Raw genomic sequence first — 27,454 nt, forward strand, 5'->3', positions numbered from 1 at the left:
CCTTAAAGGTGGACAGATCCGCGGTGGTGCACTTAGATTGCCTGGGTCCTCGCCGGGATCCTGAAAAGCCCTAGGCTCACAATGGGCCTGGGGGAGCAGGACCCTGGGGATGCGAACGTAGCTGATGGTTCCCGGCAGCTCTCCCTGAGGGGAAATCACAGTCAGCCGCACGCAACGAAGAGGGGTTTGTGCGTGTGCCACTGTCCACAGAATGGAAACCTGGGGAAAATGCCCTTTTCGGATGGGGCCAAATCGGAGGGGGAGAAACTGCGGGCCGGAGGAAGGAAGCCCTCAGAACTTCGTTCTCAGTTCCCCCAGCGTTGCATCTGCCGCCCTGTCGCCGCTGCTCCTTGTGCTCAGCGGCCTGGCCGGAGGGCAGCGTGCAGGGCTCTGGGCCGCAGGTTTTCGGGCTAAAGAGGGACAGGGAGAGGCTGGGACCTTCCTCCTGGGGTCCCCTTTCTGGGAGACTGGAGTCATCTGGAAGGGTAAAAGAGGATGAGAAGAAGCCTCTGCCCCACGAGGACTAGGGATGACTGCGCAGCTCAGCTCGGCATCCCTCATACCAACAATAGCCGCCGAGCAGAGGCCTGGAGGCCTGGAGACCTTGCTTGCCGGCGCAGTGTCTGATTGAAAAGAGCAACAGTATTCAAGTCACACTGTTTATCTTTAGGACCAAAATAACCCCCAAATAGTTTTTTTTTTTAATTTTAAATTTTCAGTGGTGCTCATTAATGCATCTGGAAAAGGGGGGCATATATAGGATGCTGGAGACGCTGTGACGTGGAATTTGCAGCTCAGGGATGCTCCTTTCTGCAGCCGCGCAGCCCCTTAATCAATTAGGCACCAAAAGGCCAATCCAGGCGGTCTCCTGCCCGCTGCTCGGCGCCCCGGCTCGCGCCATTCTGACTGGAGGTGACTGCGCGGGGCTAGCATCTCACGCCTCGGCCTCGGTTCCGGCAAGTGGGCCCGGCGGACGCCCGGCGCGGGGAGGGCTCCTGGGGGCGGGAGGGCCCTGGCCGGGCGGCCCGGCAGCTGGGGCGGGGAAGGGGAAGCGGGCGAGGGGCGGGCGGCGCGCTGCGAGCCCTGAGCTGCGCGGAGCAGGGCGACGCTCGCTCGTGCGGACACATTTCTGTCCGAGGGAGCAGTTCTGGTTTGGGATATGAAATCGCCCGGCGAGCTGTGGAATTCCAAGAATCTGCGTTTCTCTCTGCCGCGTCCTGCAGAGGAGAGAGAGAAAAAGGGAGATGAGAATCTTCGGCTTCGGGCTGCTTTTGTAGCTTCGGCTCATTCTCAGATACTTAACTTTTCACCTACATGGGTTTCTTTCTGGCATATTCTCGAGGAGACTCTCGGTTTCTCCAGATTTCTCTAGATCGCCTGGTGGTTTCTGCATTTAGATGTTTGCTGAACTATCTATTTTACCTTATATGACTCAAAGCCGTGCATTGCATAGGAGCCTGAGACAATCAAATAGAAATCCGAGTATTTTGTCTACTAGACACCAATAGAATACACCCAGTTTTGAGGGCTTTGTTTTGGTTTTCACTTTGATCCGCTCATCTGTGTTCTGTGGACTTGGTTGAGATGGGATTGCGGTTTCCAGATGTCGATTAATCTCATTAATGGCCAGCATTAGGTTCTCAGCCTTCTCCGGAAGGAGCTGCTGAGGTTAGCACCATAAATATAATTTTAAACCCCAACAAGATAATTCTCCAGAGTCCTCTCCCTTACTCCCAGCACACCTACTGGCATTGGCACTGCTATCTGATGGTCCCAGCAGCACGCTGGGCTGGTTCTTGGGTGTGGGGGGTCTCTTCCGCAGCGGGAGTCGCGAGGATCTCAGGCCAGCCAAGCCTGCTGGGGTCCCAGAGCCTCTTGCTGCAAAGACTCTGGAAGACCCCCAGAAGCCCATCTGACCCACAGAAGTCACAGGCAAGAGTAGTTCAGGCCCCCAGATTTTCAAGAGCAGGTAGTCAGGTCCATATAGAACTGGGCACCTCCTTTTTTCCCCCGCTTCTTCTGCCTCCTTTCTGCATCTCTCCTCTAACAATGAGTGGAAGTGTGAGGCTGGGGTGGCTCCCAGCTCCGGGGGAGGGGGGTGGATGCCCAACACTAACAATTTTCCCATAGTCCTTCCTAGAGGAGAGGACCCCAAGTGTCTCCCAAAATTCCTGAGGAGAAAGAGCTGAGGAAGAGGAGCACAGCAGCGGCAGGGCTGGGAAAGACAGTGGCAGGGAAACCTGTCCTTACCTCCGCTTCGCCTCTACTGTAAATAAACCCCGAGCCAAAGGGCTCATCCCTCTCCTTAAACAGCCAGTAAACTTTATATGACACAATATCTAATAGTAATGTATTGGGGAGATATTGTAAATTCCAACGGTTTTAGTTAATAAAGGAGCTAATTAAAGAGGGACAGGCTGTGCTTGGCCAACTGTTGGCGAGAAGATAATACATTTGGGGGAGGTGCATGGTGCAGAAGTGCGTACGTGTGGGTATTTTTGGTGTGGCTTTTTCCTTCTTGCCCCGTGTCGGGCGATTGCCTTGCTCTCTGCGTTAGGTTTTATATGATATTTTAAAAAACCAGAATCCAGCGAATAAATCTGCCCCCGCGTTTTGTCCCCCCGCACACACACACCCCGAGTGGGAAAGGGGGAAGTTGGAGTTGGTGCGGGGTGGCGGGGCGGGGGGGGGGGGGAATTCGCTGTCCCCACCCATCCCCCTGGCGGCGGCGCCCACGTGAGCTGGATGGCCAATGGGTGGCTGGCGCAGGTTTAACTATGTTTAATGTCAGATAGCAATAAAGTAGAAGCTGCCGGTCGGGCCCCGCGGAAATGGGCGAGCATAATCTCCTGAATCCCGGGTTTGTGGGGCCGCTGGTGAACATCCACACGGGAGACACGTTCTACTTCCCCAACTTCCGCGCGTCCGGGGCGCAGCTGCCGGGGCTGCCTTCGCTGTCCTACCCGCGCCGCGACAACGTGTGCTCGCTGCCCTGGCCGTCGGCGGAGCCCTGCAATGGCTACCCGCAGCCCTATCTCGGCAGCCCGGTGTCGCTCAACCCGCCCTTCGGCCGCACGTGCGAGCTGGCGCGAGTGGAGGACAGCAAGGGTTACTACCGCGAGCCGTGCGCCGAGGGCGGCGGGGGCCTGAAGCGTGAGGAGCGCGGGCGCGAGCCGGGCCCGGGAGTCGCGCCGGGGGCAGCGCTGCTGCCGCTGGAGCCGTCGGGGCCGCCCGCGCTCAGTTTCAAGTACGACTACGCGGCAGGCGGCGGCGACGGTGGCGCGGGACCCCCGCACGACCCGCCCTCGTGCCAGTCACTGGAATCCGACTCCAGTTCGTCCCTGCTCAACGAGGGCAACAAGGGCGCCGGCGCGGGCGACCCGGGCAGCTTGGTATCGCCTTTAAACCCCGGCGGCGGGCTCTCGGCCAGCGGTAAGGACCCCGGCCCGCTCGTGCGGCGTGCGCAGGACCGGACAGCTCACCGGGGCGGGCAGTGTAGGACTGAGCTAGGGCCGCCTACGGTGACAGAATGTGTGGTGAGGAAGCGCTTCTTTCAAAAAGAAGTACGGGGGGGGGGCGCCTATAAACATGTAAATATCCCCATAAAAGAACTGCAGAGAGTCCCATTAGCCGACCTGAGGCTGGAGGGGGCAGGGAGCTCCGGAGAAGGGGATTCTGACAGACATTTCCCCAGGCCTGGGGGTGGGCGGTGGGGACCGAGAGCTTGGTCCCCGCTCTCTATGGCCTCTCCCTCCGCCTTCGCACAGGCTCCTACCTACATTTTTCCTCTTAAGAAACGCCACTGGACCCGGTTTGCTCTGGCCACTCGCTCCTGTCTGTTTTAGCTGATCAGGGACCCCATCCTGGAGGATGTGAAAGGAAGGGGCCAGGATATCCGGGAGAAGAAGAGGTTTGGGGAGAAGTGAGGGGATCGGAACACAGAAGGGTCAGAGATAGTACAGCGGGAGGTAGGGTTGAGGAGGCAAGGAGGAGTGAAAGGGGAAAAAGAGAATGATGAAGCTGGGGTAGTTGGTGGGGATGAGGGTCTGTGTAGAAGAGAGGCGATGAGACAGGAGAGCAAGGGCCTGGGATTGGGCAAGTAGGCCAAGGTGAAAAGGGCTGGGGAAGGACCAAGGGTACTGGGCTTGTCACCTCTTGGTCCTCTGGCCAACGCAGCCGGTTCGTCTCCACCCAGGCGCGCCCTGGTACCCGATCCACAGCCGCTCCCGGAAGAAGCGCAAGCCCTATTCGAAGTTGCAGCTGGCGGAGCTGGAGGGGGAGTTTCTGGTGAACGAGTTCATCACGCGGCAGCGTCGGAGGGAACTCTCAGACCGCTTGAATCTTAGTGACCAGCAGGTCAAGATCTGGTTTCAGAACCGGAGAATGAAAAAGAAAAGACTTCTGTTGAGGGAGCAAGCTCTCTCCTTCTTTTAGGGGGCAAGACACGAGCACCGGCACCGGACTGAGCCTGTCTCTGGCAGAGAGTAAGAGGGGGCGCTGCCTGGGACACGGTCCCCGCTTAGAACGCCAGGCATCTCTGGCAGGCGCTCCCTGGACATCCTCTTGTCTGTTTTGTTTGTGGTTCTCTCCCACACCCCCCCCCCAACAGGCTCTGCCAGGTCCCAGAGAGAAGGGAAGAACCCAGCCAGGGAGGGCGGTGCTGCAGGCAAGGGATAGGGACAGGGAAGGCTGAGGTGCTGGGGAGGAGCTGGTTTGCAGTGGGACTGGGGCATTTGGCCTCGGGCTGAGGATCTGGAGGAAAGGTAACCCAGGCGTTCCCCCCACCACCACTTTCCTTCCATGGTCTTAAGTCAGTCAGCCTGCTGTAGGCAAAAGTGGGGACAATGGAACCAAGGCTTCCCAAACTCCCAGTAGTTGGGATTAGGAGAGGAGGGAGCAAGAGTGGAGGATCGGTGGAGAGATTGGAAAGGGTTAGGGTAGCTCTGGAAGGGCAGGAGGAAGTGTGGGAACCTAAGAGGAAGTGCAGTTTGGGAGAACAGAGTGATCAGTAATGCTCAAGTCCACTGGGGTCTGGTCCTCTAGGCCTGGACACCGAGCGGACGGAGGTACAGGCGTTTGGCGGACCTGACTGCGGACAGGGCGATCATCAGCCTTATGTCCCCTCTAGGGCAGCCTGCCCGAAAAGTCTCCTGGTCCCCTTTCCCGAAGGCCCTGTCCGCCCATTCGCTCACAGGTGTGTTGCCATCCACTCTTCCCGCCGCCTAGGCGGCTGCGGACCGGAAGCCGCAAGCACGGGACTGCGAGCTGAGCGGATGCAGCTCAGGTTTAGTAGCCACCCCAGGGACCCCCCACCTGGCCCTCCGGGAAGCCCAAGAGGCTGTGAAAGAGGCTGTGAAGCCCAGTATTGATTGACCGGGAGAGTTTCTGGCAGCCGCGGCTACCGCTGCTGATTCTCCCTACCCCGCTGGCGTTCACGGTCACGGCCGGCCACAGGCTGGACCGGCATAATTTACGAGGCAGGAGGAGAATCTGCCCCTAAAGGGGCTACCGGCCGCGGAGGCCCCTGCTCAGCCCGGGTTTCCCAGGCTGGTGACAATGAAGGAGGGGGGCGCTGCTGCCCCCCACACAACCCCTTTCTCTCTTTTACCCACCCCACTCCAAACGCCCCCCAACGTGGCCCTTTGTCTCAGGATCTGCTGCCTCCGCCTCCCCCTGGCTGGCGAGCCGCCGAGTACAAGGACCAGAGCAGAAGAAGGGGCACATCCCCAGAACCGCTTGGAAGCCAGAGTGGCTTCTTCAGCCCAGGGCCTTTCATTCATAGCCCCCTTCAGGCCCCAGCCCCAGCCCAATAGATCTAGGCTGGCTTAGGAGAGAGAGGCAGTGAAGAAGCCCCACCACACTTTCCTGCACTCCGTTTTTATCCCTCTTGGTGAGAGTCCCTCGACCTCCCCATCTGCTGACCCACCCTTGCCAGGAGTAAGAAGGTGAGAAGAGGGGCCTGATGGGAGTTAAGCCCAGCACTCACAGTGTGAACTGGTCTGCTAGCTTGGTGTTCTTCCTGCCTGGGAAGAGTCTCCCCTAACCCACCCTCGAATGGCAATCCACAGAGCCTCCCACTCTCCCACCAGCACACAGCTTCAAGTCCCTGTTACAGGATTGTGCAGAGGCATGGGCAAACAGAGGCACAGCGGAGCCCAGCACCCCCACTGGGCCTATGCCACTTTCCTGACTGTACTTGTAAGCAGTCAGCCGCATGTCCCCAAATACAGCCCTGCAGAGTGGCCGTACAATCACTTGCCCTCATCCTCCACTAGGCACCTGACACACTTCACCACTGATATAAACTTGTTTCACCTACATACAAGTTTGCAGAAATCAGCACCATTCCAGCTGTGGGCACAATCCCTTCTGGGCTGGCCCTGGGTATGAGGCGCTCTCCCCTTTGCCTGGTCACTCATGTACCCCTTCACGCAGCCTCTCCTGTGACCTTGTGGGCTCTGGGGTGCTGGATTCAAGCTTCACCACTCCAGCCTGACTCCCACAGCCTAGTAGAGAAAAGAGACCAGAACACTCCAAAAGGGGTGGTGGTACAAAGATATGCAATATTCTCTTCCTGTCGCTTTAAACTTGACTTCTGTGAGCTTCTCTGTCAATCTGTGTCCTGTTCTCTTGTGTCCGTTGCTAGTACCTAGTGTAGTCTCTGTGGGTAGATGCCCTTCCCAGCTCTCTGTAGTGTGCCCTCCTATTCGAACGTCTGTCTTTAGCACGTTTTCCCTTCATATAGTCCTTGTACAGAGTTGCTTCATCATATTAATAATAATAATTAAAAAATGACTGAACGATGATGTGTTTTTTTGAGAAAGAATTTTAAACTGAGTCCCCACACATGGCCTCCTCTGCCCAGAAAGAACGGGATCCCCATTCCTAGCAGCTCCCCCTCTTGATTGTCTCCAGCTCAGGTGAATAATAAAAATAATAAATATAATGATAAAGGAAGAACGGTGCAGGGGCAACAAAAATATACGAGCAACCAAGATCTGTTGATGAGCTGCCAGCTCTAGTCCCAAGCAATTACTAGCAGAGAGAAAATTGGGGGGATAGAAGATTGGGGGGAGGAGAGGGATATCTGAGGAGTCATGGGGTCATAAAAATAATGTAGACAGCCCAGAGGAGGCTGAAGCCACCTTCAGGGCCAGAAAGAGGAAGTCTGAGCTGCAGGATCTCCAAGAAGTGAAACCACAGTAGGGCCTCAAGCAGGTTGGAGCAGGGATAGCAAGAGTGCCCTGGGATATGGGGCAGGGGCTGGTGGAACCACACTTTAACCCCAGTGTCTAACCCCATGGCTTCACTCTGAGAGCACATTTCGTGCCCTGCAAAATGACTAGGTAGGGGACTAAAGACCCCTTGGAGCTGGTGAAATAGGCTTCATCTCTCTCAGCCAACAACCCTCTCTGAGCCTTGCCAGAGAGAGGCCCAGGCGGAAGCCAGAGTCTGGGTTCCGGCAGAGCCCATGGGCCCCCTGCACTTCCACTTCACCCCTTCCTTCTGGGTGGGACATCCTCCCTCTGCCTCCACCCTTGTGCCTCTGGTCCCTGAGTTTCCCTTTCTCACAGCCTGGCTCCAATCAGGGAGTCTCCCCCAGAGTCCCCTTCCACCCTCCTGGGTCTGCTTTGAAATAGCAGGGGCCCCCACCAAGCCCAGCATCCAAGCCACACCTCCTGCCTTGAAATCTTTCTTTCTCTCCCTTTCTTTCCTTACTCCTAGAAAAACTAACAAATTTAAATTGAATCCCATTCTCCTTTTGCTCCTAACACACAGCTTGTCTTGTGCAGCTGAGGGGTTTGGGCAGGAAGGAAGATCCCAAGCTTTGGGGGGGTCACTCATACAAAGGCCTCCACAGAGTACAGGCAAAGCTGGGGACAGGGTAGCTTCTGGCAGCCATGAGCTGGGAGAGGGACTGGGTGGCTGGCTGTGCCTGGGTCTGAATTAAGGGGGGGGGGTGGTGGAGGGCAGGAGTTGAATCCCAGTGAACCCAGGCCAGAGACTACGATCTTCTTAGGACACATCTATACAGGAAGAATTAACAGTGAAGGTATTTCTGGCTAAAAAGAAGGGAGGGAATTTAAGGAGGTCAGGAATAACTGGCCTTTAATTTATTCCCTTGATTTATTCCCAGAGACACTGCAGATCTGAGAGAGGAGGTACCTTGCTGGGTGGTGTCTACACAGGTCCCAGAACTCAATAACTGGGGAGACTGTCAGAGAAGAAAAGACACTATAACCTCCTCCTAATGGTTAAAAAACTTACCCTTGGTCTCTGGGCCAAAGAGAATGTCATGGTTGGAGCCTTAAACCAAATACTCAGGGTAAGGCTGAACTCTGCATCTGGGCAAGGATTGCATCTATTTTGCAACTTTTTGTCTGGATTAAACCCTCAAACTACAATTTACTCCATGGACTTTAAGACAAAGAATCCCGTGTCTCTAACTGGGTCTTGAGGAGCAAGAAATGGAGAGAATTATCTGGATAATTCAGGTAGAAAATATATCTGCTGTTGTGTATTTGTAAGTTTATACCATCCCTGGCCCCGGTTATCCACTCAGTTCTACTCCACTCTGACCTGCATAGACACAGCTCGGGTATTTAAAGCCGCTATTGAGCGGGCCCGGCAGCCGGGGTCCTGTGGATGCTAATGCAGCCGGAAACCCGGCGCGCGATCGATGGCTCAGACCCAGAGCAGAGCAGGGACCGCCAGCCCCATCTACGAACAAAGCAAACCCCCGGGACCTTGGGTTCCGGACAGGCGGGAGCCCCAGACCATCCTCCCCGCCATTACCAGGAAAATAGGAGCGGTTTTTAGGCCCCGGGCCCGCGTGGGAAACGCACCCCGGAGCCCCCAACCCTCTCTGCGCGGTGGGCACAGGGAGGCGCCGGAGGGTCCGGTGTAATTCAGCGCGCGTTGAGCTGCAGGCGCCGGGTCCCGCAGCCGCACGTCTGCCGAGCCTCAGGCCCGCGCGGCCGCCTTCCGGCGTCTGCCTCCGTCGAGACAGAGCTGCGGGTTTTCCGTGGAGAAGCGTGCGGCCCGCGCCCGCCGCCCCGAACGCCCCGCACCGCTGCGGCCGGGCGCCGTGCTCGCAGTCGCCGCTCAAGGGGAGGCCCTGAGACAAAGACGCGGCGGCCGCTGGTGGCCGACGCGGGCGCCTGGAGCCCTCTGTGGCCTGGCCCGGCGGAGAGGGCTCTGGGAGGTCGGTCCACGTCCCCGGCCGGCCCGGCCCCGGCCCCGGCTTCGCTCCGCTGCAGCGCCCCGGGGAGGGGAGACCCGGCGCGCCTCTCAGCCCCTGCTGCCCCGCGCAGCTCTCCGCCCAACAGCCGCCAGCAGCGCCGGTCGCCGCCCGAGGGCCGCCGGGCCCCCACCAAGGACGGGATGACCCCTGCTGGCCGGAGCAGAGGAGGCCGCCGAGCCCCGCCCCGCCCAGCCTCTCAGCCCTGAGCACCCTGGGCCTGGGCGCGCCCCGCGAGTTTGTGGGCGATCTGGAAGAACAGTCCGAGTCTCAGGCGCTGCCACGCAGCGGAAACCAGGCGTCTCTGCTAAATGCCCTCCCTCTGCTGGGCCCGCGGCGTCCCCACAGCGGCCGTCCGCCCTTGCGCTGGGCTTCTCACCGCCGGCGGCCCTGGCCCCTAAAGCCTGTGCCGCCTCCAGGAGCCCGGCACCCGAGGCGAGGAACTGGGCTCACATGAGACCAAACACAGCCGGACCTTTAGCCACTGTGGCCCAGCCGGCTGCCGGTGGGTGATTCCTCCTCTCTGAGCCAGAGCCACTTCCTGGAGACCTGGAGACAAGCCTGGAGACAAGGCTTCACTTTGTCAGTGTCCACGTCCCAGAGTGGAGAACTTCCTTCGAGGACAGGTCTGCGCGGGTGAAACTCGCCGGCGGTTCTTGCTAGGAAATTTCCCTGTGAAAGATGCATAGTCCGTATGCGGGGCCTGGGAAAGATGTTTCAGAAAACACACACTTGGCGGTACAGCCAACATAACCGATATATTGAAACAGTCTAAAATGCACAGATATCTATATTAGATGTACATACTGGGCATGGAAAATATATTTCTCTAGAAAACATACATACAGAGGCACTTTTATTTGTATGGGAAAGCAACTTTCTGGGAAAAGGTTACACATAGCATGGATAAACACCACTTGTAAAGATTCATTTACATAAACGGTACACTTGCATATATATCCTACACAGGGAATATACAGTCCTCATCGATTTAGCTACATAGATGTATCCATTCCATAGGGTATATAAAATCATACATGGAAAATGCATCCAGATATTAATGTGTCCACATAAAAAGTGCATGGAAAATACATATTATTATATATACACAAATTGAGTATCTACCCAATGTATGAAAAAATACGTTCTATAAATTAGTTTGTTTACATGGTGTGTGCGTACCAAATACATTGCAGTACATTCTTTGAGCGCACATATTATTGTATTTATAGTACACATTTATTTGGCTATCTTACAAACAGTAGCAGGAAGGAAGCTCAGGCATTGGCAATAACAATCGCCACCGGCTGAGCCTCTTTTCTGTCTTTCTATTATTTCCATCTTTTAAAAACCCCTTCTTATGTCTATATGGATTATTTATATAAGTGGTCTCCTAACTCAATTTCCCTAGTACATCTCTTGCCGAAGTCAGGGTCTATATTTAGTATCCCAAGTCCTGCTTGCAGCAGGGTCTGACTGCATAATCACAGCCTGTATGGAATGAGCATTATATAATCAGGTTACCCCTGTGTCTCAGGACTTGTTCTTCTAGACCTAAGATAAATATATTAGAGACTTACTCTAGGCTGCCAGTTAAGAAAGGCGGGGGAGGGAAGAGGGAAGTGCAGTGACCTGGCAAGTTGTGTAACAGGCAGGTTGGGGTAAAGGCAAGTTCTAGGTGTATGCTGGGCACTCAGGGTTCCTGAAAGCCAAAGTTGGTTTAAAATTTTTTTAAATTTATTTTTAAAATCTCCAGTGGAGAAAGACTCATGAAGTAAAGGCTGGACCTGGTCTCCTACGTCCCTCTCAAACCCCAGAGCAGCCCCACTCCCTCTCAGCTAACCAGGAAGAGGATTGTACCCCATCTAGCTCTTCAGCAGCGGTTAGCATCCTTAATGCTGGCCAGATCTACACCCGTAGCAGGGCAAGTTTACCCTGGAACCGATGTTTTTCTCAACAAAATCCACTCCTAACACTTTCGGAGAGGAAATAATAGCTGAAAGCATTTTCTGACCCTGAGCGAACTCTGTTTTGGCCCCGGAAAAATGAGTCCCACTTGGGTCTTTCTTTAGTAGCTAAAAATCCGAGACTACCTGACACACGCCTATGAAAAAATTCTTTGAAAGACAATGCACTCACACCCCGCAGAGATATTGTTTATGGGTTCCGTGTAGACACTGCCATATTTTACTGTCCAAAGGAATCAATTAATTAGTGCCTCGCCAGTCCCCGCGCCAGCCGCTGCTTGGCTGAGCGTGAGCGGCTGAGATAGATGTGCGTGGCCCGCTCGCTGGTCTTGTTAACAAGCCTTGTCATAAAGATGGAGATGATAAGGAGAGCGCGGAAGCCCTGGCAGCCGCGAGGGGGGTCTTCGAGGGCCAGCCCACAGCGTGTGGGGCAGCGGCGGCCGACCGAGTCGGAGCCAGAGCCCTCGCCGGGTGCTGCTCTGGCATCCGCTGCTCGCTCGCGGTATCCAGTCTTCTCCCCTTCTGGGGCGTTCACGCTGGGACTCGGATAATTCCCTCTCTTCTCCGCTCTTCTGAATTTTCCCTTTTCTTCATCACGCCCCAAATTTAAAAAATTTTTTGAATAAAAATATGTAAACCTCTGTCTGTGAGTGCCTGTCTTGCTCTCTGCCACATTTGTTCCGAGACCTGCTGCCTCCTCCTTTCCCTGCATTACTCCGCGTGGTTTCATCTCTGTCTGGAGCTCTTTTCCCTCTCTGGCTTCATGGTTGCTTTTTCTACCAGGTTGGTGCTGGCTCAGGCCCCAGTGAGCTTATAAAAAAATAATAATACAAATAACCCCTGGTTATCGTGCGGCAGAGTTAACACCCCCTGATAAGCCAGACCCCATGATAAAAAAAACCCAACCCTGGATGTAATTGCTGGTTTGGGTTGCAACACTTAATTCTGTTTAGTCTCACCAATGTGCATACTTAACGAAGAGATATTGATATTAAAGAGCAGGGGGGAATTAATTTTACCTTTATGGTCATCTATTAAGAGCATAAGATGATCTGAGTCTCCTTTAAAGGGACCACAAAAGGGGGGAGGGAGAGAGAAGGAAAGGGAGGGGGAAGGGAGAAATATGACCGAAGGCGAACAAAGATCTTTGCCTGAAGAAACAATGTAACACTAGACAGAACTATAAAGTCTGGGAATGTAACAACGCAGGACCCTCTCAACTTCCCCCATTTGGAATCTTGTCCCTTGCACTTCCTGCTGAAATCCCAATCCTGACTACACAGCAGTATTCAAGGAAGAATTCATGCAATTATCTGGATAATTGTAGGGAGAGAGAGAGAGAATGAGAGAGAGAGAAAGCATTTCCCTTTTATTGTCTGATCCTCTCTTGTGTCAGTGCAGGGGGGGGTGTTATATGGGATATGGAGGAAAAGGAGGTAGTAGGGTCTCCCAATGTCACCCTGTGACCTACAAGATGGCTACTCCTGAACCAAGAAGGTCCAAGGCAGGAACTCATAGATTCTTAAGAGATTTTGAAGGCTTCCGTGATCCAGTTTCATTTTCCAAAATATTTGTTTGGTTTTACTCTGTCTGTATAGATCTGCCTCATCTAGTATTGTAATTATCACAAGTAAGCGAATAATAGATAATTATAGGGGTGTCGATAATATCATTTATTTTATAGCCACACAAGATATGATTAGAGTTAATGTCAGAGGCTCTGTTGGAGCCTGGAAGGCACCAAGAGGTACGGTAGAGAGAGAGGCCAGATTGTCTTTCTCTTTCCTATTGTTAATGTGTGTGTGAATCTCCAGAAATCCCCAGTTCTCTAAATCCCCTCTCCAGATGTGTTAAGGGAAATCTCTACAATTTTAGGGGTTGGAAGCTCAGAGAAGGGCAAACAATTTGGTACTTAAATCTCTCCCTTAGTCTCAGGGCCAGTAGTCTCTGCTGTCCCATGTTCCCCCACAATGAAGGACTTCACCCTCAGTTCAAGACTACTAAGGTCACAGAGACTTAGCAATTTAGGCCAGTGAGAGGAAGACAGGGTCTTACCAAAACCAAGTTCATTGTCATCCTCAAGTGGGCACTGGGTCCAGAGTGAAGCCCCCTTTGATCCCAATTTGGCCTTCTTTCCTGGACCTCTTCCCCAGAGACACCTGGATGGGGGCAGAAATCAGGTTAGGGCCCTGGAGGTTGGTTGGGATGGGGATGGGGAAAAAACTGAAAATATGCTTTCTTGTTTCTGGGATTCAGAACACCAGAAGCCAGAAGCCTGGGCGGGGGGGGGGGGGGGGGGAGATTGTGGTAGAGAGCCAGGCAAGAGAGTCAAGGGAAACCATGAAACAGGAAGACAAGAATAAAAGGAATGAGTGAAAGAAAAGGGACAGGAGGAGAAACCACAGGGAATAAAGGAAGGAAATAAAAAGGAAAAGCTAGAAAAGGAAATAAGACAGAAAAACTGAGGAACATTTAAAAAGGAAAGGAAGATTTGAAAGCGAAGGAGAAGAAGGAGGGAGAACAGAGGCCAGGGTCTGCCCGCCCTGCGCTCTGCCAGGCTGCCTGCAGCAGTCTGGGTGGGCGGGGGGCGCCATGACAAAGTGAAGGTCAAGTTAGCATCGTACCTTATAAGGAAGGCGTCGGTCCTCCATTTCAGCCTTTCTTTCTGCCTGGACATGGCCGTAGCATTTCTAGGCTTGTAAACACTGGACTCTTTGCGGCCTTAGAAAAAAATAAAGACCCCCTTCCTTCCTTTATTGGGGGTGAGCTCCACCGGCTGGGGGAAGCAGCGGACAGAGAAGTCAACTAATGAAGACTCCGGGAAACTTTTCTCTCCTTCTCTCTCTCTCTCTCTCTCTCTCTCTCTGGCTCCACTCCCGCCAGCTGGGGCTCCCTCCCTCCCTCTCTTTCTCCCTCCCTCCCTCCCTCCCTCTCTCCCTCCTCTTCCCAGCCCAACGCCTCTTTTGCTCTCTGTATCTCTGGATCTTCCGCGTCTCTCGCCACTGTCTGTAACTCTGGGCTCCGTCTTTCCACACTCCCCTCCCCTACTGCAGACTTCTAAATCCGTTCCATTCCACCAGGAAAAGGAGCAGGACGTAAGAATTGGAAAGAAAATTAGCCATCACAAAGAAAAGTTCATTTACAGCCTAAATGTGTATTAAGATTTCCTTCTGAAAACAAGGCGGTACCCTCGGTAAGGAGGAGAAGTGAGGCAGCGCCAGTGGGGAGGGCTGACGAGGTAGGAGGCTTGGATTTATTTATTTCTCAGATTAAGAGGCGGAGAGAAAGGGGGAGAAGCAGGAAAGCGAGAGAGAAGCGTTTAAATCCGGCAACTAGCAAAGGAGGCTGCAGCGAGCGGGACTGGGAGCAAAGCGCGCGGGCCGAGGACCCGGACCTGCCGCCGCGATCCTTGAGCGCTGAGCGGGCTCAGCCTAGGACTGGGGTGCGGAGAAAGGAGCATATCCGAAATCTGTTGGCCCGAGAAGTGAGGGAGAGACAAGGACGGAGGGAGGCAGGGAGAGAAAGAGGAAGGCGGCGCCGCAGCCGGCCAGCGGGAGGGAAAGTGAGTTCCGGAGCTGCGGGGGCGGTGGCGACCCCGGCGGGCTGCGGGCTGGGGGCAGCGGGCCGCTCAGCCGAAAGCCAAGGCGCCAGAGAAAGGAACCTGAAGTGGAATCCTTGATCTTTTCCCTGCAGGGTGGCACTGGGGGAGAGAGGGAGGGAGGGAGAGAGAGAATATAGCGTAGGGGTGTCTGTGAAGGGCTCACCTCCTTTTTCCTGGCCCTGACGGCCTGTTTTCTCCTGCTCTGTGCCCACAGAGCCCTTTTTAGGCCTAATCGTTGCTTTTCTAATGGCGAGGGAAGGGAGGGATGCTCAGAGCAATTCTGAGGACTTCTGGTTCAATCCGATACTCCACAAAGCCCTAATTTTGTCACCTCCGCCCTTCTCAACTGGAAACCAGCCTCTAGGATCAGTCCCCTCCCACTTTACCTACCAGGCTAAGGTGCCTAAGGGCTACTAGGGACCTGCAGGAGGACCGGACACCCAGGTGGGAGCAGCCGGCAGCACTGGGGGTGGTCAGTGGAGCTCCCAGGCCTCAGGGCCTAAGAGCCCTCCCACCCTGCATCCTGATAATGAAAAACAAAGGGGGAGGACTTGATTATTTCTGATAGTGTTAAAGGATCCAGGCTTAGAAAAACAGCATCTGACCCTGAGCTCTAAGGTGATAGGCGTCTCTCCCACAGACATTTAATCTGGGCAAATGTCCCACTGCCTGAGCTCCAGGGGCTGAGGAGGTGGCCAGGGTGAGGACATTTGCTGCCAGAAAGCCCCAGGGAGGGAGCGGCAGGCCCCTTTGGTATTATCCAGAGTTGTGTGGAGAGTATTTTAAAAGGTCAGAATTAAGTGGGGAGGCCCTTTCTGATGTCCCCCTCAGCTCTGAGAAGGGGAGCCCCAGGAAGTGAGGGAGTTTATGAGCTGGGACATTTCCCCCTAATGTGGGAAAGACAGAGATAGCCAGACCTCATCCTGAAAAAAATGTGTTTTATGCCTGTGACAGAAGATTGGTAGCTGCTTGGGAGATTTCCGGACTTTTAGGGAGTAGAGCAGGGCCAGACTCTGGGGCAAGGCAGAGGCTGAGGTGTGGTTTAGGGTAAGTGGAGGAATCTAAGGGAGTAAGACTAGAAAGGTATCACGCAAATCCATTTCCTCAGAGAAGACACACACAAACAATGGGCTCCAATATTGAAAAACACCAGATGATCTCCTTCGAAGTGACATAAGTAGGCCAAGCGGATGCAGGTTAATAAAACCTGCAAAAACCCAGACAGGAATACTTAAAATGCCCCAGAAACAAAGCACACTGTGACAAATTCTCACCCAACACACAAGTCCATGCACCAGAATGTTCCCAGGCACAGAGAGACCCCACCCTGTGCCTCCCCACTTGGACACTCAGGTGTACCTGCCCAGCTCCAAGAGCACACACAAATCTATGCACTTTCCTAAACCTACCCACAGAAACCCTTGGGGACAAGGGGCAAGCACTCGGCGGCACACACACCCCACAGAGCCAGACCCGTGTCTCCTGAGCCTCAATAATGCACAATCCATACCGGGAGATAAAAGTCTAGACAATAGACGGCTGTTTATGACAATGGGGCTCTCCAAGTTTGGAGCCAGGTGATAAATCTCTGGTGAATCTTCCTGTAACTCAACTTCTGGCTGTAGTGACGAGAGAACCACGGAGACCACAGAGAGAAAAGCAGCAAAATGGGAGAGACTTTTAAATCGCGAGCAGAAGGCGACTTCCCCGCTGGGGCAGGACAGGGCAGGCGGCCACACTCGCCCCACATGGCGCATCCACACTGTGGAAGCTTTTGGATCAAGCTTCAGCACACAGGCGAATCAGGTTTCCTGGCCCCCCGGAAATCGGGGCGAAGTGTACAGGCAGATGGTGGGGCCTGGAGGCTGGAACAGACCCACAAACCGTTCTTGCTGCAGGCTAAAGGGTCTTTTTTTGTTGGTGGTGACCAGAATCTTCCTGCTATGCGTCACCCGAATTTTTTCATCCCAGTCCCCCTCTTCTCCCTAGTGTTCTCTCTCTTTCTCTCTCTCTCTCTCTCTCCACTCCCCCCTTTTCCTTTTTGGATTGATGGGCTGTTCCCTTTTGCATTTTCGACCCAGGCGTCTGATTACAAGTAAAGAGCCACTGAAGTTCATCTCATAAAAATGCCGCGAGCTCACTTTGATCTGCATGGACTGGGTCCGAGCCTAAGTAGGCGCTAAAGCCAGGGAATGGCGGCTCGGGCCAACCAGCCTCCGCTTGGCGGCGGGGTGGCCAGAGATCCGGGTGGCCCAACAGGGCAATCTGGCCCAGAAAAGACATTTCTGTGCTACTGCAACTGGGTTTCGGACACCAAGGTCCAATAGTAGAGGCTCCAATTCAGACTGCTTTTAAGACATTTCCTTCATTTTAGAGCATTTGGTGAGGGGCGCAGTGAAACTGGCTCATAAAATGGGACTTTTATGGGAAGAAATGGGGTCGCGTTGCTAGCCTCCCGGGACAATCCCTCAGCAGAGGAAGGTGGGTGGGGCTGCGGGGGGGCGGAGAAGCTGCCCTTCTCCCTCCCCCTGTCACTTCCAGGAGCCGAGGAACCTTGGAGCAGCGTCCACCAGCTTGGGGGACCTGACTTGGGCCCTTGGGCTTGGGGCGATGGCCAGGGCTGAGGAGAGGTGGGGGCCAAGAACCAGCAGTCCCCCCCCCCCCTAGTTCTTTGGCTGAGGGTGAGATGTGTCCTGGGATGCAAGGTAAACCGCTGGCCTAAAAATCCCCAAGCACACTATAGAGGAATTATTAAATGCTTCCGATTGCTCTAAGGCGAGAGAAAGACGTGCAAGAAGGTATGAGCCGATTTCTAATGAGGGTTCATCCTTGTGGGCCAAGCCTCCGAGCGCTGAGGTTGTCCACACGCCTAATGCTTATCTCTTACTGACTCCACATGGGACTGAACTTAGAGTCCAAGCCCACTGGAGCTCTAATGGTCCCTCTTTCTCCTCTCTGGCTTTCCCTCCCGGTGCATGGTCTGTGGGATGGGCCCCTTTCCCCGGTTACCCCAATCTGTTCTCTAGAATCGGGAGGTGGACAAGCTGCAAGGCCAGCCAGCGCTGTGTGTGGGGTCTCCCATGCGGGGATTCAGAATTCAGGAGATACTACCCCCTTCTGAAGCCGCCTCTGGTGTCCTCGTGTGGAAGGGAGCGTCACTGGAGTCTGTTTTGGTCCTGGCCAGAGTACCGCATCAGCTGCCTGGACTGGACTGCAGCTGCCTGGAAGCTGCCAGGCAAGCAGGCAGGCTGGAGGTGCTGACTGAGGCCACCAAGAACCGGTGAGCTAGGCAGGATGGCCCTGCCCTGGAGGATTACAGGTGAAAGATGGGACTCCAGGATTGTGGAAGGGCCCCAGGCACCCATGAGAGGGGGGAGGGGAAGCCACCTCCCGCCAGGGAGTGGGGCTTGCCAGGGTTCTTAGGAACTGATTTGGGGCCACAGTTGAGTCTCATGTTGGGGAGGTGCACTGATACCCTGGGGTGCAGCCTGGGGCAAGCGCCACAATCTATGCTTTGGAGTGGTCCTGGACCGAGGGTTGGGCAGGGAAGCGGCCAGCCCACACTGTGGGCATTTTTGCCCATCAATACCTTGCTGACCTCATTGTCCATGGCCTTCTTTCCTTGACCCCGGGCAGCAACCTCCAGTTGCTGGGATTTTTAAAAAGTTGTTGAAAAATTAAAAGTCGGACCAAAACTAGGAAAAAAAATTGAACTTCATGCCTTACTTTTAGGGGGAAGAATATTAATTCTCAGAAGCCTCTGTTGGGAGACCTAGAGTTTCCTGGACATCAACTTCTTTGACATTCTTTCTTGCCTTCTTTTTTGTTTCAAGGAAATAAAGCCGCCACTGGCTCCTTGCAGCCGCCTGGCTCACTTTTATGGTGGCCCTGGAATAAACTTTGGTGGTCAAATTCAAGTGCTCAGGCCCACAGCTGGCTCCTCACAGGAAGCGTACCCCTCCCCACTGTCGGCCCCTGCAGTACAGAATTTGCCTTGGGGGCTTAGGCCCCACATCGCCCTGGAGACCAGGATGGAGAAGGAAGCAGGGCCCTGGGGGAACTGGGAAAAGAAGCTGAGACTCTGAACTCTTATCCTCACCTCTGCAAGGGATAGGGGTACCTCTCACTTCCCTCTTGCTGGTTCCTATCACTGTTTGGAGAATATTTTGCCTCCAATAAACTTGAGTTTAATGAGGTCAGCACGAACCCCATAAAAGCCATAGTCCATAGTTCCCCATCATTATAATTAAAAAAAAAAAAAACGCTAGCCCCAGGTCACCCTATAAAAAGAGGTAGAGGAAGGAGGAAAGCAACAGATTTTTCTTCCTGCAGCTCCTCACTGACAGAGAAGTCCCACACTTTAGCAAAGCCGCAATCTGGTTCCTCTTTGCCGTCATTTAAGATCTGGCCAGGACTAAAGAAGGGCTCAGGAAGTATGGCCCAGCAAATAATGGGTAGAGGGGTATCCTTGGGTATTCCAGAGCCACCCCAAGCATGAGACCCGTGGCCAATGTGGCTCCACTCCAGGTGATGCTCTAAAGGCTGAGCAAACTTGGGAAGGCAGGAGGATTGAGAAGGAATGGATTTGGGGAGTTATATCTGGGGACATGAAAAAATTTTATGTGTCTTCTCCGTCTGGTTTTGGGGCCTCAGTACATGTCGCCAATCTCAGCAAGGAAAATCAAATCCAAATAGTATTTGTAAAGTAGAAATCAATTTTAACCAAGAGTTAGGGGTTAAAAGAGGGTTTGGGCTATTTCTGGCTTTCCCTGAGTCCTTGCAGGGCTTCAGTCCTCCCCTCCTGCCTGAAAAAATCATGCCTGGTAGCTCCTCTTTGGATCCAAGGTTGCTTTCTGCTTATGGCGATTGCTCTGGCCCTTGGATCCAGTCCAGAACCTTTTAATAAAGTGATTCTCAGCTGCCTAGATGTGTCCCATGGTGCCCAGAGGGATGAGAGGTGAAGGAGGGCAGAACCACTGAGTCCACCTCTTGGGCCACAGATGTCTAGGAGGCTGGTGGACATGGAAGAGGGCAGAGAAGGGCTGAGAAATGGGAAAGAGGCACCAAGGCCTGCCTACAGCCCCCTGGGAGCAGGGCTAGAGGGCCTCCATTAGGGAGTGGTCCTTGGCCCTGTCCTGCCCACCCAGGTTCCTCAGCTCCCTTCCACTCCCCTGCTCGTCTGTCCAGCAGACCCACACCTGGCCCCACTGCCCCCCTCCCAGCCCCCAGATCATTCAAGGATAGGAACCCCAAACCCAGCCCCCCATATTCTTCCTGGACCCTGATTCCAGGCTTCTTTTCGGCCCCCAAGCTCTGAGGCTGAGCCCCCAACCCAAAGGATCCCAGACAGGGAAAATACATGGCTCTCATTCCGATCTTTATCTTTGGGGTTTGAGATTTCAAAATCCACAGTGGATGTAGCTTTCTGCACATTGATTGACAATAAAGGCAGGCATGAAATATTCACCCAGGGCCACTCTCTCATACTAAATATTTAACACAACATTAGAGAAGGTTTTTCCCAGACTTCGCCAGGCACCGGCTGGGCGGCTGGCGCACTGCTTACCACTCGTTTATGACTAATCTGAGTCCCTAGCCGCAGGCAGCACAGCAAAGCCAGACAAAGTTGGGACCCTGGCTTGCTGCTGGGCTGCCTCACCTTTGGAAAACTTCACATACTCTTCTGAGGAGTCTCTCCAAAGGGGAAAGGGAGTCCTGACACACAGCCCTGGCCAAGAAAAGAATGGACTTCTTCAAACTCTTGTAAAGAGGCACTGGCCCTCTGCGGGCTGGTGGGGTAAGAGTCCCTGAGAGTTGGGGGGAAGGATTCACATCTCCCGCGGAACCAGGCGGTGGGGAAAGAGGTCTTCATCCCCACCTCAGTCTCGGGCTCATCATCGGGAAGAGGCAAGACCCCCCAGAGGTGGGAGCCCTCCTCCTTCCCTCAATCCTGGGGTGGGGGGAGAGCAGCAGCTAGAAAAAAATACAGTTACCCCCTCCCCGCCACCGCCCCCCCCCCCGGCCCATCCCACCGCCCACCCCACCCCAACCCTCTCTCTCCTCCTTTGCTCGCTCTGTGGAATGGTGAGGAGGGGAGTGACGACAGAAAAACGAATACAAATCTGCAATTGATTTTCATAATGTTTCTGCGGTGTTTGCAAACCAATCGCCTGAACGTCCCCATCTTACCTAAGAGAGAACCCCTCCTACGTCTGCGAAGTGCTCCGAACTGATATATGACAATATCTACTTTGGATCACGTGCTCGGGGAGAGAGACTAAGACGGATAACGCGTCATCTCGCCTTCCCAAATTTTCCCCCCTCGCTAGATCGTGTCCAAAACCTCCATCTGGAGCCGTCAGGAGAAGAGAACGATGTTTAACTCGGTCAACCTGGGCAACTTCTGCTCGCCGTCGCGCAAGGAGAGGGGCGCTGATTTCGGCGAGCGAGGGAGCTGCGCCTCCAACCTCTATCTGCCCAGTTGCACTTACTACGTGCCCGAGTTCTCCACGGTCTCCTCCTTCCTGCCCCAGGCCCCCTCTCGTCAGATCTCCTATCCCTACTCAGCCCAAGTGCCCCCGGTCCGGGAGGTCTCGTACGGCCTGGAGCCATCCGGCAAGTGGCACCACCGGAACAGCTACTCCTCCTGCTATGCGGCGGCCGACGAGCTTATGCACCGGGAGTGCCTGCCTCCTTCCACGGTCACCGAGATCCTCATGAAAAACGAAGGCTCCTACGGCGGCCACCACCACCCCAGCGCCCCGCACGCAGCCCCCGCCGGCTTCTACTCCTCAGTCAACAAGAACAGCGTTCTGCCTCAAGCCTTCGACCGTTTCTTCGACAACGCCTACTGCGGGGGCGGCGACGCGCCGGCCGAGCCCCCCTGCCCAGGCAAGGGCGAGGCCAAGGGGGAGCCTGAGGCGACCCCGGCCTCGGGACTGGCGTCCCGGGCTGCGGCGGGGGCCGAGGCCGAGGCCGAGGAGGAAAACACGAATCCCAGCTCGTCCGGTTCAGCCCACTCGGCGGCCAAGGAGCCGGCCAAGGGAGCCGCCCCCAGTAGGTAGCCGCGGCCGGGATACAGGCGGGCAGCGAGGGAGGGAGCGCGAGAGGGAGGGCGAGAGCAGGGGGGAGGCGAGGGGAGCGGGGACGGCCTCGTGTTTTGGGTCAGTCCGATTTTATGTGGAGTTTTATAAGCATTCAAAGGATTTTATTATAACCTACAAAGCCCTCTCTCCCAACGACTCGACTTTTTACGATGGAGAAGGGGTGGGGAGGGAGGGAAAAGGGCTCTTTGGAAAAGCCGGGTGAACCCCCCTCCCCGTTATCTCCCTCGGTCTGTGAAATTTTTAAAAGCGCCACCATCGCGAGCGATATTAACTTTGATCGTGAACTTAGAAGAGCATTTAAGGAAGGATGGGGAGCCGGGCTGCCGGGGGGTGGGACGGAGGGGAGGGGTGGAGGGGGAGAAAGGGGAGGGCGATGGAAAGACAGGGAGAAACTCAGAGAGGGGGAGTGGTGGGGGAGAGGCAATGGAGCAGAACCTGAGACCGGAGAGGCCAGCCAGGACTGCTCTGCTTCTTTTAAAAACTATTTTTGAAATGTTCAAACTATGTGTTCACGGGTCCTTGAGCAGAACCCCAGCAGGCCGGAGGTCATGGCGACAGGGGGTGGGGAGAGGCGGCTCAGGGCTCCGCGCGGCTCCAGGCCCGGGTCTCAGTGTTTCCCTGCGGTCCGCGGCCTCAACGCCGGCCTAGCCCGGTAGCGTGGAAGGCGCGGCCCGCCGGGCGTCCCGGGGCGCCAGGGCCCCCGGAAGCGGCTCTCGGGTGTCTTTGGTGCCTGCTCGCTCGCTTCCTTCCCGTCTCCACACTGCTCTCGCCCGCTCACTTCGCGCCTGTTCTCCGCGATCCCCCCAGATTTCTGCGGGAGGGGTGGGTGGCTGCTCAGAGCCACTTGGAGGGCAGCGCAGGAAGGGGCTGAGGACCGCGGTTGAGCCGGCGGGTCCCCCGAGACGCACTTGGCCCGGCTGGTTTCCTTCTCCCCCAGACTCCACCAGCCCGGGCTCTCGCCCGAGGGGAGGGGCGGCGACCCCGCGGTGGCCGGGGATCGGTCGAGCCAGACCTGGCAGGGGGTCCCGGGCTTGCCCCAGCACTGCGGCCCGAGTGGGGAAGGCAGGCCGGCCTGGCGGGAGGGCTGCCTGGCGGTGGGGCTGGGAGAAGGGCCGCTGAGCGCTCAGCGGGCTGGGGTCGCCCGGGTCTCACGTGTCTCTCTCCCCTCTCCTCGCACTTGCCCCCTCCCCTCCCCTCCAGACGCCCCCCGCACCCGCAAGAAGCGCTGCCCTTATTCGAAATTCCAGATCCGGGAACTGGAGAGAGAGTTTTTCTTCAACGTGTATATCAACAAAGAGAAGCGGCTGCAGCTGTCCCGGATGCTGAACCTGACGGACCGACAAGTGAAAATTTGGTTTCAGAACAGAAGGATGAAAGAAAAAAAACTAAGCAGAGACCGGCTGCAGTATTTCTCGGGAAATCCTCTGCTGTAACCGCAGACCGGGCCCTTTACGGGGAGGGGGAAAAGGGGGGAAATTATTTTATTTTATTTTATTTTTTATTTTCTAACTCGCTTTCTTTCCGCGGGTGGAAAACTGGACTTGTGGCCAGGGCTGGCCCCCACTGCCGTCGCCCCCACTTCTTTCTGGAACCTCCTTCACCTTCCGTCTGACTCGCTGTGGGACAGGGACCGGGCCTGGAAAGAGGGTGAAGGGAAGTGTCTAACCCACGGCGAGTGGACATCGTTGGCGCCGAGGCCAAGACTCTCTTTAAAAGAAAACACACCTCGCGACAATGTCCTGCTGCTCGGATTGGGTGGGGGAGGGGCGAGAGTAGTGGGCGCCTGAGGAAACAATCTTTGAACTAAAAGCCTTCCCTTGCCCAAGTGATAAGATCTGCTAAGACGCCGCGTCTGTGAGGGGAGACTTCTTGGGCTCCCCACCCCTACCCCACCTCGCCCCACTGCTAGGGGGCAGCTAAATGTGATCCTGCCTTGCTGTGAAATTTCTGTACCTTCGACCTGGTGTTAGGTGTGCAAAGTCCGTGTCCTACCTCCGTCTGCGCCCAGGCCCCGCCTGAGCCTAGTTGTTCTCCCCGTGAACGTGTAGAGCCCTCCTTTGAAATTTCTTAACTGGTGCATTGAGGTTTCCTAACCTATCTCCAAGCCGTGCCCCACTCCATAGATTTATAGCTATAGTCTATGCAGTTGTTACCTCCTTTTTTTTTTTTTTTTTAAGGAAGAAAAAAAAGATTAGGTTGGAGGAGGCAGGAGGGAGGTGGGATTGGGTGCCTCCCCGATGCTGGGGCCTGAATTTTTGTAAATAAATTTCACAAGCGTTTCTTTCTACCCAGAGGGGATGGGGGGGGGGCTCGCCTGGAATGAGATTCAAATCACTCATCTCTCCATGAGCGTGAGTGTGCGTGTACGTGTGCAATCCCCACCCTGCTCCCGTCCCAGAGGGATTGCTGTGAATTTTTTTTTTTTGGTGGCAAATAAAGATATTTCATTCTGTTCAATATTATGATTTTATTTGACCCTTCTATTAGCCCCTCTCCTCTTAGAAATCCTCAGTGCTCCCAAGGTGGAGGAGAAGGATGGTGGGTAGAGCCCAGCTGGTGAGGACAGGCGTGTGAAGGTGAGGTAGGCCTGGGCTGGTGGGCCTGCACCCTCTCTTCGCTGGCAGGGGCAAGAGCGTGGCGGTAGCGTCCCCCTGCTCTCAAGCTGAGGACATTCCACGGCTACTCTTAACACTCTCCTTTCTCACGTGCAGCTCAAGCTGCGTCCAAACGCCCAGCAACGCTTTCCGTTTAAGTACACGTTTGTTGTGGAGTTAATTGTAACCATCATCGAATTTAAATTTATAGGAATTTTCTTGGCTCCACCACCCTCCCGCCAGATGTCTCCGTCTGTTGCAGTTAAATGTGCAGGGTTGAGGGTAGGGCTTTCTTTTTTTTTCTCTCTCTCTCTCTGTGAGAAGACTGTATTGGAATTTTTATATACAGTTTTGAAGGAGGGAGGGGAGAGGAGGGGAAACCAGCCCCCTCCCTTTCCTCACCGAGGCTGGCCCCTGAGGGTGGGAAGGTGGGGCTGGGCCCCTTCCCCTCAAGCACAAATGGCCAGGTTCCTCCAGACACAACAAGACGCTAGACTGGGGCCACCCTGATGTTTGTACATTGGGTCTCCCAGAGTAGAAAGCCCCAGAGATTTGTTTTGTAAGGGGTTGGCATGCGGTGGGGCACTGGGTAACTGGGTGACCCCTGGGGACATTCGCCATACCCATCTATATTTGCTGCATGTTTTTTTTTTTTTTCTGTAAAAAGATAACCATAGTCCTTTCAAGTGCTTTCAGCGAGGGCCCTCTGGCAGTCTCTGTTCCAAATTCGTTATTTAGGGGCAAAGATTTGGAACCGGTTTCTCTCATCTTTTCCCTCTCTTTGGAACTGTTCTTATATAATTCAAAGAAAATGTTTCTGTCAATACAATTCTGTGGAATGACAGACAAAAACACCCCGATAATGGGCAATCACATCCAGGCTCCGTCGTCGTTTTTGATGACAGGGATCCATGCAGCTTAGCTATCTGAATCTGTAATTCGTAAATGTGAGTCTTGAGACAAACTCTGAAAGCTAGGGTGTATGTACAGCCCCACAATTCCCTTATGTGCTCCCACAAAAGTATTTTAAGTTGGTGTGCCTCTGTGCACACGAGAAGGAATCTTATATGTATGTTTTCTGCCTGTGCTATGGAGTAAACCTGACCCCATGCACATCTAAAGCTTGTGTCCTCTGTGGTGTGTAAGCACTGGCAGTGTTTATGAGTGTCAGCAAGAATGGAGCTGAGGGTGCTCTGTGAGTGTGTGCGTGTGTGTGCGTGTGTGTGCACACACAAGAGCTCTCTCGGTATGATATTTATCCCCTAGTCATATCAAGGAATATTGGCATGCTGGCCATGTTTCCTATAAAATAAGATGGGGATAACTCTATTAAGCAAACCTGTTTTTAGAGCAAAATGTTAATCTCCAAATGGATTCCGATTTTGGAGAAAAATATCTAAAACCTACAGCTATCACTTGCCCTGCAATATGCAGCCCAGAAAAGATCCCTGGCCCCAGAAGGGATTTCGGAAGGCTGGGGGTCATGGTGAAAGAAAAACAAAGGCTTCTGTGACCCAGGGCCAGGAACCTGCCCGTTCTCGGCGACCCTCTAAAAAAAGAAAAAAGGGGTCTCTGTCCCCCCAAACAAACCCATCTTCTGGCCCCTGGGATGTCCAACCCCCCTTGCCAGTCAGGGGTACTCTGGGCTCAGCCTCTCTGGGTAATCCCCTCCAGCCAAGGCGCTGCCCTGGAACAAAAGATCTTCGTCTAGACGCCGCCATAAAGCACCCCCCCGTGCCTCTAAACCCAGTTTCATTTCGCCCTTAACGACCCAGTCTGGCCTGTGTTAGAAAATGCTTCCGCTCTAAACAGTAAACAAACCCACAGTGGATAGTCTTGGCTCCCCCAACACACCCCAGACCCCCACGCCATTACCCTTTTGCCCCGCATTTTCCCCCTCTTCTCCTCCAGCTTTTCTCAGCTCCCAGCTCCCCAACCCCCTCCCCCCCCACCCAGTAAATAAACCCGAGGCCGAGTTCAAAGTTTCTTGGAGCTAAGGAGGAATGTTGGTTGTAAAAATCCAAGTTTATAGCGCACGTGGGAGTTTACAAGGGTATTAAGTGGTGTGGGCTGAGAGAGAGCACTTTGGGCCCCTCCCCCTCTCACTATGGGCTTTAGGGGTACAGGGAGAACCTTGGGGACTTGAAAAGAGAAATGGCTTGGGGCCAGCCTTGTGTTTGGGGTTTCTTTGTCCCTTAGACCCCTGGGTTGCTGAGGAATGGGGATACAAGGGCCCCTTAGAAGTAAGTGCACACAGCCGCCTCTGAGAGCAAGCCCACAGGTTTTAGATGTCCCAGATGGAGAGGATAGACAGCTCTGCTTTGGGAAAGCAAGAAAGTTACAGACCAGGTGTCTGAAAGGTGCACAGACATGGGGATACCTAAAGCCTGTTCTCAACCAGAGGGAGAAAAACTACCTGGGGCTAATTTCTCGAGTGGGCTGAAGGCAGAGGGGGATTTTCTCACACGAGCAAAGGAGAACTTTGAACTTCAAGAAGTCAAGGGCGCCACCCCTTCCCTTTCCCCGCCCCCTCTCAGGAATCTGTAGGGCAATTCGTTTCTGGGCCAATATTCCCTCAAGGGGGCAGTCCCTGGGGTTTCCTGGTGCCCCAGGGCTGGATTTGCTGAACCCTTCCTGCTCAGAGCCCGCCAGAACCCTGTGCACGCGACTACACTCTTTATTATTCATATAAACCTTTGGAAAAGGCAACGCCCGGGAAGTTTTTATAACTTTGTTTGGCATAAAAGTTTTACAAGATTCCTCCTCCTTTTTAAAAAAACTTTCAGTTTTGGTCTTGCCATGGAATGAAACCTCAGAATCTTTAGGAGGTTGTGGGGAGAGAGGTTCTGGGGCCCCAGTGGGGGAGGTGGTGGCATCTGAAGCTGCCTCTCTCTGCCTAAAGCAAAACAGGCTGAAGGTTGTAGTCAATCTTTTCCTGAGGCCCA

At 54.4% G+C, this 27,454-nt stretch overlaps 2 protein-coding genes across 2 annotated transcripts; both read left to right on the forward strand.

The window, feature by feature from the left end:
• Nucleotides 1-2,831: 2,831 nt before the first annotated feature.
• Nucleotides 2,832-4,434, forward strand: HOXC12 (homeobox C12). The gene is made up of 2 exons (XM_028125411.1): nt 2,832-3,432; nt 4,196-4,434. Exons 1-2 carry the CDS (start codon nt 2,832-2,834, stop codon nt 4,432-4,434), a joined length of 840 nt encoding a protein of 279 aa, XP_027981212.1.
• A 16,749-nt stretch (nt 4,435-21,183) lies between these two features.
• Nucleotides 21,184-23,348, forward strand: HOXC11 (homeobox C11). Its single transcript, XM_028125401.1, has 2 exons — nt 21,184-21,865; nt 23,116-23,348. The coding sequence occupies exons 1-2, from the start codon at nt 21,184-21,186 to the stop codon at nt 23,346-23,348; spliced, it is 915 nt and encodes a 304-aa protein (XP_027981202.1).
• Nucleotides 23,349-27,454: the final 4,106 nt, after the last annotated feature.

The sequence above is a fragment of the Eumetopias jubatus genome, unplaced genomic scaffold (assembly GCF_037043125.1).
Source record: "Eumetopias jubatus isolate StellerSeaLion01/CBP00866 unplaced genomic scaffold, mEumJub1_p1.0 scaffold_8, whole genome shotgun sequence".
Taxonomy (NCBI): domain Eukaryota; kingdom Metazoa; phylum Chordata; class Mammalia; order Carnivora; family Otariidae; genus Eumetopias; species Eumetopias jubatus.